The following is a 17,718-nucleotide window of genomic DNA, read 5'->3' as shown; positions in this document are numbered from 1 at the left end:
GGGTTAAAGTGCTCTGTGTTTTGCACGTGGTTACTAACCTTCCAGCCAAGGGGGAATTGTTCTCCTTTCACTGAAGTCCTTCAATCTCTTTGCATTACTTTTGGTGCTGTATAACATTTTAAAAGCTCCCTGACTGACAGACATGGCCGGAGGCAGAGCTCTGCTGGGAGAACTGCAGTGCACAGAACCTCCTCAGCAAAGAGCTGTGGTATAGCAGTTAAATTGAATACAGCATGATTTGGGGGTTTGTGAAGCAGTGCAGACTACCCCACCACTTTTTTATGTTGTTTATTTCCGTCTCCCATCCACGCCTGAGCAATTCAAAAGGATACTTTGAGTTCTTTATATATATAGATATATATTTTTTTCTTTCTGTGTTGCATAGTTACTCTGATTTTACCATAAATACTAGGCATGTATCCTGCAGTCATGGATCAAGAGAGGCACAGGAGTTTGGCTTTTTTTTTAACTGAATTATGGATGAACACAATCTGAACCTGATGTTATATGCTGTTGAGTGTACTGAAGAGAGAGAAGCACAAAAAGTAATGTGAATTTGTAAATAAGGATGATAATAGAAATAAATTCCAAATATTCATTTGGACACCCCACCCTCTAGTATGGTATGGTCCAGTCTTAAAGGTTTATTGATGGAATAAAATTCATAGAATAGAAACAGTAACGCAAATGAGAACTTTGACGTATGCATGGTACCTGGAAATATTTTGCTGTAGATAAAAAAATTTGAAATGTCTTGAGCGAAATTTAGAAAAAAATGTGGTTTTTTTTGGTGTTAGAAAAGGATCATGAGCAGATAGGACTTCTCTCACTTTTAATCCTTTCTGAAGGAATTAAAACACCCAAAATATAGCCTTTCTCATTAGAACAGGAAATCTTTTTCTGTATTTAGAATAGGAACTGCAGTTATTCCTCTAGGGTTTTATTTGTTAGTTTGTTTTTCTTCAAAACTCATTATTTGGTGTTCCAGTTATAAATCCTTTCTATTTAGATACTTTACCATGTAGCTAACAAATAAAGAATTTAAATGTTATTTATTGCTATGGATAGTAATGGTATTATTTATAAGGGAAATATAAGCTATGGCAGTGCTTGAAAATGAGAAAATATATATGATTAGGTACATTACCATGTCTTCTCTTCTGAGGTCCATATCATGCCATTGATTTCTAAGCAGAACTCTTTATTGATCTGGGAGAAACTTCTACTTAAAAATCAATGGCACAATATGGCCCTAACCAAGTGGTGAATTCCATATTGATATAAATCCTATTTTTGTTCTTAAAATGTAAAATGCATCCATCTTAAATCCCAGAAGTAGAATTTGTTGTACCTGACAAACAGCAGACCTATGGAGTAGGCTGGCATTTCATTCCTAGGTTGCATGTCTTAATGAGACAGGATTATTAATTCATTTTAAAGACTTCAATACGCATTGGGATTTAAAATTGGTTAGCATAGAACAGTGGTTTATAAAACTTTTAGTTGTCAGAAAACAACTTCAATCCCCCCCGCCTGTTCAAATGAGTGCAACATGCAGGCTGCCAGTCATCCATCCTTAATGAATAAGAGCCATGGAAGGGAAAGGATTCATCAAACAGTTGTCCTGAGCATTATGAAAATGTGAGAGTTCAGAATTAACACCTGCACTGGGGCCAGCATAGTCATGGATAGCTTCATAAAAGCCATTCTGTCTATTAAAGGAAGCATCAATAGCTTAGAAAAGTGGGAAAAGTAAACATGATATTTACTCTTCTTTTTTCTTTTTCTCTACTTTTTTTTTATTTTACTCCATGTTCCCTCAGTACTTACTGAGACCCACCTTAATATCAATGTATAGATGTTTTGCTATTGTTTATTGTCTAGTTCTAAATTCTAGAATAGCTTCTTTTGTTTCAACATGAACTCCATCAATTTATCAGTCTTCACAGTGACTTTATTGTGGGCTGCATCACAACATTGTTAGATGGTGTGAGTGCTCATTTTCACCATTTTTTGTTGGTGCTGAACTTAGTGCAAAGTTGGAAATGAAGCTAGAGGCACATTTTATTGAACTCGTTTCACACTCCATGATATTTAAATATTTACATTCATTGTATTTAAATATTTACATCCTTTAGCACTGTCATTTTATTAACTGTAGACAGTGAATCAGAGATTTTCATAAATACTAAAAGAAAGCACCTCTGTTATTTACACTGTGGCTAGAAAAACACAGCATTCTTTCTTATCTGCCTTTCTGTTCAAATGGTCCATGCTGGTATAAACAGAGCAGCGTGATAGCATAACAATTCCTTCAGGGTTTTTTTTCTTCTTTGCTGATGGCATTTGGCTGCTACAAGGATCACCACCGTTTTAATTGTCACCTTGATGTGATAGTTCTGTCTCAGCCCTGTAGTTAGTTAGCACTGATTTATTTTTAATCTGTGTACCTGGCATTTGTCAGTATAAATGAGTATCACTGTCTTACCTTACTGGCTTCTGTGTTGTTTCATTTTCTACACTGACTGCAGTTCTATCATTTTCTCCATAGATCAGGACTGTGTTTTTTTTGTTTTGTTTTGTTTTGTTTTATGTATTTTATTTTACAGTAGTGCTGATGAGCAACACAACTACTGTTTTGATACAAGGCTTGTCAAGAGAAGAGAATGCCAGTCCTGGATGGCATATTGTGTGTTGGCAGCACTGTGGGGTTTAGCTGTATGTGCACTCTTTCTCGTTTATTAATTCCTGTGGAATCCATACAAATCCGTCCTCCAGAGTCCAAGGTTCAGTATAAGCCTTGTCCATGTCCATCCGTAGTAAGAAAAAGAGGATGCATCCAAAGCACTTTTCTGGCAGAGACAAAAAGTGAAGCGTCCTGGCTCTTGGCAGCGGGATGGAAGGGTGGGTCCTCTCTTTCCTGACATTTTATGTGTGAATCCAGAGTAAATACTTTTGACATCACTGATGGGCAATGGGTTTGTTGGTTAACAGGGTCATAAAGCAGAGGGTGTGGGCCTGCCCTAAACCAGAAACACAGATGATGGTAAGCAGGCCAAGAATGGGCTATTCCTATGCTAACAACACCATATTCTAGAGCAGCTCAGTGCTACAGTCAAAATGGTAATCGCTTTTAAAACTGTGATTCCTAATCTTTTCTTTCTGTCTCTAGAAACTAACTAGGTGTGAGAATTTTGATGAATGCTTCAATGTAATTTTATGTAATTTGATGTTGCCATGTAAATCTCTTTTATAGGTCCCTTTAGATGGAATTTAATGCGGCAAAAACCTTGTCATCAGAAGGATTAATGCCTGCATTAGCATTTCCGCAATAAAATCAGAAGCTAAGTGGTGGAGGCCACAGACACCTCAAACCTGGATTCCTCTGCTCTGCATTAAGTGCTGGAGTTTTTATTACTTGCTGTAGGGAAGCCGTTGCCAATGCTTACAAGGAACTGCTTCTCCCTGCTTCTCTGGGTCCTGTTTGATGGAGGTCTCCTAACGCCACTGCATCCAGAGCCACAACAGACTTTAGAAGCAGAGCCAAGAGACAATGTTGTGCCAGTGCCAGGGAGGAGGTCATCTGTCCAGCGAGTCAAACGAGGCTGGGTGTGGAACCAGTTTTTTGTGCTGGAGGAGTACATGGGCTCCGAACCTCAGTATGTGGGAAAGGTAATTTTTTACTCTTTCTTTAAAAGTTCAAATGACAAGGACAAATAGTGCAATGTGCTATAAATATGTACCTGTTTCTGATGAGGCAAATCTTCTTCAGCTGGTAGTAGTTCCCTCTGTCCATCCCCTTCACCATTCAGCCTCTCATATAGCTGCTATAGACTTGATTTTTATTTTTGGTGTTCAAGTTTAGAACATTTACTTCCTGTCTTTGTATGTCTGTCTTATTTCCTTATCCTTGGTTTTGGCATAAAACAAAAAAATTGGGAAGTTCTGAGATAACTTTGTGGTGCACCACAACTAACATTAACAGTCTACTGTAACAGCATACTTGATTTTTAGCAATGAAAGTCAGACTGATATCAGGGATAAGGTTTAAACCCAGAAGTCTCTAGCCCAGAATGCACACAGTTATTTCTCTGGTTAGTATGGTTACTGCAAATCTGTTTTCAGACAACACAGGTATCTGCTTTTGCTGTGCTATATTGTGACTCAGTATCTTTTGCTGCATTTCTTTCTGATTATTCTGATCATTTTCTTATATTTCTAACGTGATATATTGCTTCGTAATTCAAAGTCTTGCATTATAGCTTTTATACTCTCCACAGGCATGCAAACTCACACATGCAGAGAATTTATGCAATTCTCTCTCTCATTTTGTGAAAACTGTGTCTATAATAGAGCATAAGTAATTTGATAGCCTGTTCCTTGAGGGGTGTCAGCATGAATTTAGAAAACAGAGCTTTCAGAAAAAAAATAGTAGCACAGCATATAATTGAATGCTATGTATAATTTTCAATATAAGTAAAGGCCCTTACTCAATGAAAATAAGAGGTTAAGGATGCATTTCTTAGGTCCCTAAATGCCACTTCCCTAGACACTGAGGTTCAGATTCACCTTCCAAAAAAACACGAGGTGTCATGTTTCGGTTTTTTACTTTAATACTTTGTTTTTATATTTTTCTTTCTCTCTTTTTTTTTTTTTTTTAATGTAAAGGCTGTGAATGGGTGGTTTGTTTGTTAGTTTGTTTTTAATATAAATAAAATTCACAAAAAGTTAATTTTCCTTCCTACCCTTCCAGAAATTTGTTACGAGTAGAGAGTGTATAAATAGAACAGCATAAGAGTACACGTGGTTCACTAGGTGTTTGGACAAACCAGACAAAAATATACTTTAATATTACAGATATAAACATTAGTGTTAAACACTAAAATATATCAGCCAATAATATTTGCAAAACAGTATGCTTATATCACAAAGATAATATGATGAGTTTCATTTACAAGCTGAAGTCAGGGCAATCACATAATGAAAAACTGCATCTTTGTGATGTCTGGTTGCTACTAATTATCCTTTCTTTAACATGTATCACTGTTCTAGCCACTAGCTAAAGATGCAAACAGGGATTCTAATTGCGTTCAATGTTGTAGCACAGGCAACATGATTGCTGAGCTTTTTATCTCCAAAGACAGAGATGCTATCGATGCACCACTGTAATACATTAGCTTTTATGCCTTTATATAAGATAGTCTCGATAGTCATTTAGGGTCAGTTCTAAGCTGCCAAAATAATATTATTTTTCCATAAAATTGACTATTATCAATACATTTGAATTTGAGCTCATAAGCAGCTTTAGAATTAGTGGATTTTTCTATTAAAAGTAACGCTTATGACATCACAGATATAATGGGCATGTTTTTAACTCGTAAAACTTTTTGAACTGTATCAAGTTGCTGAAAAGATGCTTCTCAAACATGATGAAAGATAGAACGGTAGTGTAGTATACATAATAGTGATGCTTCTTGAAAGGTTATCATATACCAGAAGTAAATGTTATGCTGTTACCTGATAAAATTCAGGAGGATCTTGGTGGTGAAACACAAAATGCATTAGGATGTTTAATTTAATACATCAGCACTATTGTCAGAAAATCTGTTTTTATATGCAATCCATTCCAAATGGTTATTTTTTGAAATAATGTTTATTATCTGCCAAGCATCCATTTGATGTTTATTCTGGTATATTTTGTGTCTCAAAAAATAACTTGCATCTTCTTCACCTAAACTCTTCGAGTTAAAAAAAGAAAAAAAAGAAAAAAGAAAATGAGACGATGGAGGTGTTACTATTTTCTTATTCTTTTCCATAAAGCTCTCAAAGAGGCAGAACACTGAATTGGAAAAGTTATTTAGAGAAGTTGTGCTGTTAAATCCAGATAGTGAAAGTCAGGCATAATACAAATATAAGCTGTTCTCAACATACTGAAATACACTCAGCAGCGGCTAATCAATATATTTATATCATACTTCATTTTTTTAAATCATGGGAAAAAAAATAAGATATGAAATGACATTGAGTTCTTGACTGCAGAAATAAATGTTTGATGTGTATTATAATTTAGCAGTATTCCACAACCATATATTTTTGAAAAAATAATTATTTTTGTAATACTTTTTTGGTTTACTTTAAAGTGATATTAAGTATATTATAGAGTTTGAGATATTTCACATGTCCTGGAATTGCTGTTTTTTTTATCTTCTTCTTCCAGCTATGATAGCCAGGCACAATATAGTGGCAGATGCATAGGTGTTCATATTACTTATTATGGAACTGCTGCACTAATATTGTCACAGTAATTTATAAATAGGAGTTTCATGTGTCTATTAAATCAGCTGACAATTTCACTGAACAGTTAGGGGTGACTAGTTAATTTTGGAAGGCACCTGAAAGAGCACACAGATTTACAGCAGTAATGTCAGCTGTTATCGGCCAACACACTCAATTCATTTTATGTCTGTTTTTAGAAGACTATCTCAAGAAGTGTCATGTTGCAAATCAAAATATGGTTTAGAAACTGATGGGGATTAGTCTAGCTCACAGTTAGAGATCTTGAAATAGTGCTTCATGTTGACACATTGAAAGCTGACAGTAAAAAAAAAAAAAAAAAGTTTTAATATACTTTGCCATTTAACCTGAATATTAAATCAAAGGTCTGGAAATCCTATGCTTGCGTAGTACAGAAGTGCCATAAAGATCCAACAGGTTGCCAAGCAAAAGAGAACCCCCTTTACTAGAGATCCATCTAGCAGACCTTGTCTAAAATGGGAAATTGGAATATTGTGGTGCCATGTGACCCATCCAAATTGGAGGGATGTTGGAAAGCTTGCTGTAAAATAAACCTACGTGTACTTTGTTTTTTTCTTGTACTGCGAAGCTCCAGAAGGCCACACAAAATAGAATATGTGGAGTAAGATAAAAAAAAGTTCTTGATTCTTTCCTTGTGATGATGCTTAGTCCTCACTGAAGGGTGATAGATAACATGAAAATATCTGATCCTCAAGCACAGCCCTGTCCCAGGACAGTTCTAAACCACTAAAAAGGTAGCAGTTTTAATTGCCCTTATGCAAGGGTAACTTAAGGGGGTCTAGCCCCGCTGGAACATTATAAATCTCACTGAAATCTTTCTTCATTTTTCTGTGATATGCAGGGGCAGCATAATAAAAATGGAGGTTCAAGAGAACAAAATAGGTGAGAGCAGTATAGGTTCTTCATTATCAATATAATACCAACAAAACATCAGTTTTAGTCGTTAAGCATGTAGCATGCTTCCATTTACATAAGCATTGCCAATGTGTTAAGACATCACATCACATCCTTCTCACATGTTGTGTGCCTGCACCGTAGCTCTTGGCAAGGGTTTTTCCTGGCTGTCCTCAAGGTTGCAGAGACAGGCACGTGGCAACTTGTACTGAGCACAACCTGGGTGCATTGTGAAATATTTTTCCAGATAATAGTCATTTTTTTCTGTTTTCAAACATGCAACAACTGAATATTCTCAGCTTGCCAAGTATTAGCTTGCTAATGAAAAACCTGTATGTTTTGCATCATTTTGTTCTTTTAAACCTCTGCTATGTTATACATGCTCACGTACAAACCGATCCAGACTTCTTTGTTGTGATCCCCACCACTTGGAAAAAGTTGTAGTTACAACTGCTCTATGGCTGTGTGGGGTGCACACAGCAGTATGGCAGTTTTTATCTGATTCAGTCCTGAGAAATGTTCATCATCTTCAGAGGTTACCCCATATATCAAGGCAGACACTGTGCTGATTGGGTGGAAGCAGGGCTCTATATCTGTGACCAGAAGAGAATGCTTTTCTGATGTCTAATAATTTATCCTCTGCATCTGAAATATGAACACAGAGCTCATTTATGCATTTTATAGTGGATTAGTTTTAATTTAATAAAATTAATGTTGACCATTTTCCATCAGGCTTAAATCAACACCTCTTTTTGGATATGCACTCAAATGTTACAGTTATTTTTATATTATTATTTTTATAGTTATTTTTATATTATTATTTTACATCCTCTTGGGTGTCTGGATGGTAGGGCAGTCTGTGAAGGAAATTTTACACTGCTTGTGCAGAATCTGTTCTCAGACAAAGAAATCTACAATGCTGTGGCTATCATTTAGGTGTTATCCACAAGCACTGAGTTAACTTGAAAGAAAAATAGAAATAAAGGAAAATAGATTCATGCACTGAATTTGAAAGCTACTGCCCTTTGAAGTAGAAAAAAAAAAAAGACTAAATCTCAGTTAATGGTTGTATGCTACTTAGTTTGATTTATGCATGTATGTATTTCTACTAGATTCCTGTTAAGATGGTCATGATAATATTTCATTTAAAGCTGTCAACAGAGTTTTTCCTAGCTTATCAGATTCTATGCCCACAAAGAACAGCAAGAAGTAACAGTACTAGAGAGAGAGCTGTATATCATCTTCAATAGACGTTTGCTCAGTACCATCTTTCAAGGAGGTGAGAGTTGTTGTTGCAGGGATTGCTACTAGTAATGTGTTAATACCCTCCAGTTACTAATTTCTGGATGATTTTAATTTGAAAGATCTTTGGAATAGTAGTTATGGGAGCAGTTTTGTTCCCAACATCTTTAACCCACAGGAATTCATATACGGTCCCCTGTCTGCAAGCGTCATGGGGAAATTCTTGTCCTTAGATGATTTGAAGCGTGATCAGGGAATCACACATAATTGGATTAGCCTGGCTTACTAAATGAACTGACTGAATTTATACCATGCACTTTTTCAACTAAAAACGTTGTCACAATTTCTCACAGGTAATGAAAGAGATGGAGAAATATGAAATAGCAAAAAGGTGTAAGAGAAATCAGAACTGGGACCAGAGCTCTGGACTTTGCATCTCACTGAGTCGAGCTGAGACCTTTGTCTCCCTTACTTATTGCTGCTTGGTGAAAAAAGTGATGACTTTGAAAGCTTTGCAAACTGTATATTACATGAAGTATGTGAGACACAAAGCAGTTTCGACAGCTGCACGTGAAACTGTGAGATGGAAGTAGAAATGCAAAGCTCCCATGAGCAAGTCAGACTAGCATTTAATGTTTATTTTTGCAAGCTCATCGTTTTATGAGATGTATAAAGAGTCAGTTTTACTGTCACGTGTGGTAGAGATGAGCAACTTGCATACAACAGAATGTTTCTTATTGATCTAGTGACTTCACATATTGATTTACTTACGTAGCTTATAGTGGGAAAATTAGAAGCAAAATACTGATAATGGCAACACCTTCTGCCTGTGGTTCTTGCATTCATGAAAATTATATGAGGCATTTGGAGATCAAACAGATGAAAACTATGTCTTCATTGATTGCATGAGAGAATGAGTGAATTTGGGTTGAAGAGAGATCAAAATAAAAAGGAATGTTCAACTTCGTGAGTTGTAACCCACATTTTAGGAGTTCTGAAAGACTGTGATGATTGTTCAGGGCTGCTAAGGAAGTCACAAATAGAAACACTTAAAACTCTAAAACCCAGCATACTGTATTGGCCTTGAATTTAGTGATCAGCATAGGAGACTGAAAGCCTGCAGAGGTTTTCTGTCACCAGCTCTCAAAGACTTCTGAACACAACTGAGTGGATGGTGCCAGCATGCATCTGAAGTTTATATTGTTGACACAGATGGAGAAATACAAATGAGGTTGTTGGAATTAAACTGCTAAGGAAAAGCCTTATATCTATGGTAGCTCTTTTTTTGAGTGTTTTTGTACAAATGGCTTCATCTGGACAGAAAGCTCATTGGCATCAGAAATTTATGAAAGGACAATTTTAGAAAAAAAAGATTTATAAGTATATTTGGAGGTCCTGGCACACAGACAATCCAAAATATAGTCTGCTCTTTAAATCCAAGTGAATTTGAAGATTTGAAATTTGCTTAATCTAAATCTGGAGTTTGTCTAAGGACTGCTGACTCATGTGGCAGCCAGATAGTGTTTCCAATACGCAGCTCAGACACAGACAGACATGTTGTATACATCAGTAACTCAAAACTGAGTTTATAACTAATGAAACATTATAACATCAATTGCAATTGAACTGAAGGAGAAACCAGCTGAGATCACAAGATCTCCTTTCTGGAAGAGCATCAGAATGCCAGTTAGGAAATTAAATAGAATTAGCCAGACAGCAAAATGTGGAAAACTATTAAATACCTGTAGTCATTCCTGTATCTGGAGAAGAATATGTAAACCAAAGTAATTAGGAGGTTCAGAAATGGAATAAAATTTATGATCACTGCAAGACATGAGGGGTTAAATAACAAGGGGATAGCATAATACTTTATTCAAACATACTACAAAAATGTAAATTCTTCATAGGAAAATTGAATTGAAATACTAATGAAAGAATTGCTAGATGATAGGGGTTCTAGTTTAAAAGTCATGATTTCATAATGAGAGGCTCATTTTTCAAAGTGTAGACATTTTTGCTTCTTTTGCTTGTTTTGTGAGGGGGGGTGCCGATTTGGTATAGAAACAATATTTTAAAAGAAAATGTGAACAAGTTTCAGAAATATAGATTTATAAAATTTATTTTGTAATTCCACTTAAGATATAAAAATAGGTGTTAAAATGTGAAGGTGAATATTTCCATAATTAAAATTCTTTGCTTTAATATAATACACAGAATAATTTACAATTCATGAAAACACCATGAAAAATCACCATTGAAATTCAAAAATAATGTATGAGTATAAATATATTTTATTAACACAATTCAAACCTAAATTCATTTTTTTCTAATAAAATGCTGAAACCAAAATATTTCCTAGCAAATGTTTTCAATTAAATATTAACTAGGCATAATTTTAAAGAAAAAGAAAGAAAATTTTTCTAAAGAGGTGTTCAGCACCAGCCTATAGGAGAAGCAAATGAGCAAGATTACACATTTTTCAGCCACAAAAGTTAATATCCATATGTACAAGTTAGAAATTAAAATGACTGGGATTGACAGTCTTGTCAGGTGCTGCAGTCATGTCTAGCACAGTTTGTGAGTCAGGGCCCCAAAACTCTTTTCACAGCAGAAGTCCTAAGGTGCAAAACCCCCTGTGCTTCTGAAGTACATATATCAAACCACAATTTGTAACTCTTATCTGATATAAAAATCAGTGGACTGGGAACAGGTCTTATGGCATGTACAGTTTCCCACTCCCTCACCCACCTGCACGTTGCAGAAGCTGTAAATAACCTGTCTCTCTTCTCCCTCTAGAGACAACCACCCCCTAATCCTTCTTGCTGTCTCCCTGAGCCTGACATCCACTCTGCTGCAAAATACACAATTGCTTTGTGCCTTACAGAGGGTCTGTTGCATATCCAATTAAACTCTGAGTAGGAACCCAACTTTTAGGTAACTGTGAACTCTGCAGCTTCTGTTCTGATTTGAAGTAAGCCTTTTTTACCCAAAAGCTTGCTTACCGTTTCCATATACGTTGGCAGAAGTCTAACAAAAGGGACTACTTCCATAAATGTTCCTTGTCTTTGCTCTACATTAATTTATAAGTAAAACAGTTCAGATTACATTTTTTCCACCTGGAAAATCAACTGCAAATAAAACAATATGAATGAAAAGTCAAAAAAAAAAAAAAAAAAAAGGGAATGTGACAAGACAAAATCTGGAGAAAGACTAATACATAAAAATATGGTTTGCGTGTCCTAGTAGTAGAAAATATTTTTATAGGAACACCATTGCATAGGTCTCTCTCTAATGTCCCTTGTTTCTGAACATATACTTATTCTAAATATAGAATATAAAGCACCAAATAACCCAATAATGTTGTAGAGTCATTTGCAAACTGGGGATTATGCTGTTTCTAGGGGTACAAGATTGTTGTGGTTTAACCCGGCTGTCAGCTAAGCACCACACAGCCATTCACTCACCTTCCCCCTCACATAGGACTGGGGAGAGAGTTGGAAAAAAAAAAAAAAAAGTAAAAGCTTGTGGGTTGAGATAAAGACAGTTTTTTAGGATATAATAATATTAATAACAATAATAATAATAATATGTACAAAACAAGTGATGCACAATGCAATTGCTCACCACTCGCTGATCGATGCCCACCCCATCCTTAAGCAGAGGTCCCTCCCTCCACCCTGGCCAGCCCCCCCTATATTAATTGTTCAGCATGACGTCAGATGGTATGGAATACCCCTTTGGCCAGTTTGGGTCAGCTGTCCTGGGTCTGTCTCCTCCCAGCTCCTGATGCTGGGACATAAGCATATTAAGACATAATAATAAGTGAAGAAAATGTCTACCAGCATTTACACAGGCTGAAAGTAAACATAATAGGGTTTTATTTATTAGTCACCAGTTTGAAATTCATTTTCTTCTGGAGAAGATTTCATTTCAAAAGTGCATGGAAGAAAAAAACAAACCTGTTGATTCTTGCTGTATTGACAAAATTTTAACAGGAGAAAACCAGGTTTAACTAGAATAGATGGAATAATATGTAAAGAAATATTCCTGAAGTAAGATGGCAAAAAAGAATTTATACAAAATCAGAAATTGTAACCATAAAGCTTTAGATAGACAGTAATGGAGGCCATCAAGATCTTGGTCCTTTTAGAACTGGTGGGACTCCTGCCCCTACAGCAGGAAAGCAGGATTACAAAGGACACCCAGTACATAACATTGCAGGATGCATGGTAGTCTCTTGCTGCACTAATATTTTCCTTCAGCTTGTTAAAACATACAATGTTTCTTCCTCTGTGTTTCTTCTAGGTTCCTATGCCAGTACATTGCACTTTTTTAGCTGTCAGTCCCTGAACATACAAGCTGGAGTTAAAAATAGATTTTCAGTGACAGATGTATTATTCACCTATATTGTCATGAAAATATTTAACTGGTCACTGAAAAAAAATATAACTGCTTTTCATCTTGGGCAGTATTAGGGTTATATTAATTATCAGTAAGGATCTAAGCTGGGACCAAGCTGGTTGTTTAACATGTTGGTAAATGATCTGAAAAAAGGTGTAAGTATCCAGGTGACAATGTTCGCTGGTGATGCTAAATTGTTTGAGATAGAAATGACTAAGGCTAAATAGTAAGAATGGGAAAAAAGACCTTATTAAGCTGAGGATTAAAATAACAGATGAAATCTGATATAAAGTGATACATACTGGGGGAAGGTAATAATCCAACTTAATTAATAAAATGTTGTGCTCTGAGGCAACAATGATCTCACTCAAATGAGATCTTGTTTTATAATACTTGTATGCTTGTTTGCTCAGTGTGCAGTGACTGCCCAAAAGCAAACAGGATGTTAAGAATTCTTAGCAGCAGCAGAAGAAAATAACTGTCATTAGACAGCTTTGCATCTGGATCTCTGGTGAACCCTTAACTTCAGCATTGGGCAAACTGTTTATCTGTGGTCTCAAAGAGAATATGTGTCCCAAAGAACTGGGAAAGGTACAGAGAAGGATACAAAGAGGATCAGTACATTTGGACTGAGTCCTTAGCGAGGAATGACTAAGATGGGATACCTTTGCCTGGAAGAAGAGACAAAGAGAGGAGATACAATAGGTCTCCATAATATCTAGAACAAAGCAGTGAGGCTGACAGGGAGGAAACCCCCTTCACCAGTGCGAGATGGGGGCCATCAGATGAAGCACATTAACAGCAATGAAAAGGCAGTCATTCTTCACACAATGTGTAAATCCAAAACTGGGAGCTCCTTGCCAAAGGGTGTAGTGCGTATAAGAATCGTTCATGTCTGTAAGATGAGTGAAGAAGTTCATGAACAGCCTGATGAAGACTAGTAACTACAGAGTCACCAACAGTATCTCCACAAACAATTGGAGAGTTGAAGGTATTGATGTGAACTGTTCTTGCTGCAGTCTTGTACTTTTCTGCAGGTACCCACTTTTCACCTTTGCCAGAGGCACAATTCTGGGTTGAAGGCACACAGTGCAGCATTGCAGAAAATACTGGTGTGATAACTGATCACGACAGAAGCTCTCCATCACCTGGGAAAGAACTCAGTTATATTGGTCTTGTCCACAAAAGTGACTCCTTTAACTTCGTTGAAAGTCCTTTGGACGGTTTGTTGAGCAGGGATATGATCAAGGAATGATTAAGTTCTAAACAGAAAAATATATTTACTCATTATTATTTTTTTGTGAAAAATATAAACTACATATACATATAAAACAAACATCTGCAGTACTTCACATGGTAATGTACTGGCTGTTTTGTAAATGTGGATCTATTAGCAGTAATATTAGATTGGGAGGTTTAAAATGATAGTGCAGGTCAACATCTAATGGGATGTTGAGAAAAATGTCCAACTAGCAAGTGTTTTGTGAAAGTGTTGCAAATATTCATTCTTGGCGTGAATATCTGTAGGTAGTAGCTCTCATTCTACCTACTGTTTCACTCTAACTGTTTCTGTAGTTTTCTGGTCCATGAAGTTGGGTGAGGATCTTCCTTAAAAAGCTCGCTGAGTCTCCTGAAGGCACCCTGCAAGCCCCTCAGAGGATCCATTAGTGATAAACTTGGCCTACGGGCTGGACACCGATACTATGCATGACTGCAGCCGTACTTACTGTTAGCTCAGGGACGGAGCTTGTGCTGCATCTGCACACCCTGTTTTCCACATTGCCCCTATGGTTCTTTCTCTGCCTCTAGGTGAGAGGGGACCAGCACAATCTTTGGTCAGGCCAGCTTGGGCCTGGGAGGGGACCCGCCCGATCAGGTGCAATGAAACATCCCAAGCAAGCTCATCTACATGCAGCACAAATGTGAGAGTCCTTGAACTGCAGAAGTACTTGCACTCAAGCCCAAACTCAAACATAGTTGCAGAAGACAGATAGATACAAAGCACATATGTTCCCATGTCTTCTCACTGTGATGGTTTTACCTTTTTATGCAAATCGTATGCTATTTTTAGAAAATGAAGTAGGTCATTTAAAATATTTTGCTATCTGTTTCATGAAACTGAAATGACCTTCTAAAGTGGATAAGAATTGAAATCATTATACGTTAATCTGGCAGCCTGAAACGCTGAAAAGCCAAAAGTAAATGAAAGTGAGCTTTTGTTATACCTTCTGCTTCTCTTATGTGGATGAAGTCCTTGTTTACCTTGCAAATTTAAAAACCTTCAGAGTTCTGTGTATGTTTGGATACAGTCTTTATATACAGAATGAATAACCACGTAAGTTTAAGCAGAGCAGATATTTATGTACACGTTGAATAGGAATTTAGGCCTGTCAGGAAAGTGCACACAAGGCTTTTGGTTTTTCTGTACTTCTCAGAGTCTTCAGAAGTGTTTTTCTAGTCATCAGTTCTACTTGTCCTTTAAAGAAGCTTAAGGTGAGGCAAGATGAGAGAGAATTTTCTGTTCCAGTATTTCAGAGGATAATGTCAATAAATGTGTTGTAATTAGTAAAACCTTTTCTCCCTGTGACCATGTGAGTAAACAATATTCCCTGGGGATGACACTGTGCTGTTCAGCAGAGGTTGCTCTGTTCCTGTTTTTCTGGTGTCTTCACATTTCAGCAGTGCTGTCCAAGTAAGTTGTTGATCACTAAGCTTATTAAGTATTTCCTTACTTCGTTTCTTGGTGTTGATGTAGAATTACTCTGTTGAAGACAGTATAGTTTTTCAGTATTTTGTAATACAGAAACCAATGTCATTTTCTTTGGGGTGTCAAAATACAGATTTGGAGAGTTAACTTGAGTTATTTTGTTGACAAAAAAAAAAAATCCTATAGATATTTAGCCATTATAACTTATTTGAATTAAGGATTACTATAAAAAATGCGGTACAGAGCAGTCTAATCGCTCTATGTTTTTCTTGTTGTGAGAACTGAAGCATAAACTGGCAAAGTGCAAGCCAAGAAAAAATTCTCATTTAAGTTACTAGTGCAATGTTTAACTCCTACAATCTTAAAGTACTTCTTCAGCACTATAATATAGGCCATTTAATAGCTCCTGCTTGTCAAATCCAGCTGTATCATCCCACCAGCAGGTAACTGCTTCTAGTTTAACCCTAATTGATGCCAGTAGTAGAGTCCAAGAAGAAAATCGATGAGTGTTTGCGGAATCGGAATATTCACACATAAGCCTAATGAATTCTGGCAGAAAGCATTTGTGAACTTTAAGAACTGTAATAAAGATGCTGAAACCTTGAAACACAGACCAGTTTTGCAGAGAACGTCTTTTCAGTAAAGGTATGTGTTACTGTGGCATTTTTTAAAAAGTACAGTATTTACTTCTTTTGAGTAATTTCTATGCTGATAGAGTAATTCTGTATCATCTGAAAGTTAAAGGGCAATGACACAGTTGTTACCTATGTTAAAAGCAATAATTCTGGCTTTTCTGTATAGCAAAACACAGAACCAAAAGTAAGTTCTTCTTTTATATGAGATACAAAGAAGATTGGCTTACTTTATTTACCCTTTTGACATGTTCATTGCAACACTTCATTTGCCATGTCTGGAAGTTACGTAGGCCTAGGCCTGGGTCTGAATTGCCCTTACAGCATCACACCTCCTTTGGCACACTGAGTGCAAAATTTTCATGAGCCTGGTAGCAACTATAGCATACTTTTGTTACCCAATGTAGAAAGATTAGATATATCAACTAGAAAATAAGTAAATGTGTAACTTATTCTTTTGTTTTGGAGGAACTTTTTTTTTTTTTTTTTTTCCTTTTCTTAAGAATCTGTAATTGATCCTATTCAAAACGGGTTGTTCTGTCCTCTATACTTATTCCCATCTCTATAAAATACTGTAATTCAGAGTGGTGTTTTTATGGGCCTCATCACTAAGGCATCTGAACATTGCAATGATTATCCTTGCAGCAGCTCTGTGAGGCAAGAAAGTATTAGTTCCCTTCCATAAGTAGGGGATTGAAGCAAAGACTGAACTACCAGAGTAATTATCAAAATAATATTGAAACCTTAGACACAATAACGGTAAAATCCTTCTGATTTTATTTTATTTTTCCTTTTTTTTTTTTTTTTAATAAATAACAGTCTACAGTCTGATACTGTCTGAATTGATAAGTATGGAGTTCTGTCTACACTGAACAACACAGTAACCGAGCGCCGGGCAGATCTGCCTACCTGGAAATGAAATAAAGGATTACTGATTAAATTTCTCTACATCCAGCCACCGCAGTGCTCTTTAGATTAAATACTTAGCTTCCAAGTCCATTCCTAGTCTTGACATTAATAATGTCAAATTTGTAACTGCAAGGTGAAGTAAGCTCAAGGGAAAAAGGGAAGGGGAGAAAAGGGCAATGCTGTCAATTCCTTGCTAGCTTACCACATTCATGGATCATCAGAATAGATGACAAAATTATTTGAATAACAGAGAAAACAGGCAACGAAAAGTATTGTGCTGTTAAACTCGTAATACTCCATTTGCTTTTCTGCTTTATGCTTCTTTACTTCTGTTCTTGGAATAGATTTTTAACTTGTTTCTTTGGGGAGCCCAGCTCCAGAAAATGATTCAGAAGGAATGATTTCCTCAGTGTATTAAATAATTCTGACAAGCTGCTCATTTTCTTAATTGTCTCCAAGTATCAGTAGTTAAAAATTTGTAAAAAATAATGGTGTAAGTAAATAGCCTTTACTTTTGACTAAGTAAATAGGCATTACTTTTCCTATAGACAAAATAAGATAACAAGAAATATGTACTGAATCTGAACACATTTGGTGTATCTCAGAGATTAAATTTGT

The 17,718-nt window shown here is 36.3% G+C and overlaps 1 protein-coding gene across 13 annotated transcripts in view; it reads left to right on the top strand.

Moving 5' to 3' along the window:
- CDH12 (cadherin 12) overlaps positions 1-17,718 on the top strand; it is a 564,885-nt gene that overhangs the window by 403,740 nt on the left and 143,427 nt on the right. For 12 of the 13 annotated variants that reach the window (XM_066992497.1, XM_066992498.1, XM_048047680.2 and 9 more), the window contains one exon: positions 3,257-3,672. The exons of the other annotated variant lie outside the window; for it this stretch is intronic. In XM_066992497.1, the coding sequence (XP_066848598.1) occupies positions 3,442-3,672 (231 nt within the window). In that variant the 5' untranslated portion in view covers positions 3,257-3,441. The remainder of the gene's footprint in view (positions 1-3,256; positions 3,673-17,718) is intronic. 13 annotated transcript variants of the gene reach the window in all.

The sequence above is a fragment of the Anser cygnoides genome, chromosome 2 (genome assembly GCF_040182565.1).
Source record: "Anser cygnoides isolate HZ-2024a breed goose chromosome 2, Taihu_goose_T2T_genome, whole genome shotgun sequence".
NCBI lineage: Eukaryota > Metazoa > Chordata > Aves > Anseriformes > Anatidae > Anser > Anser cygnoides.
The sequence above is the reverse complement of the archived record's forward strand: the minus strand, read 5'-3'. Positions and strand labels throughout refer to the sequence as shown.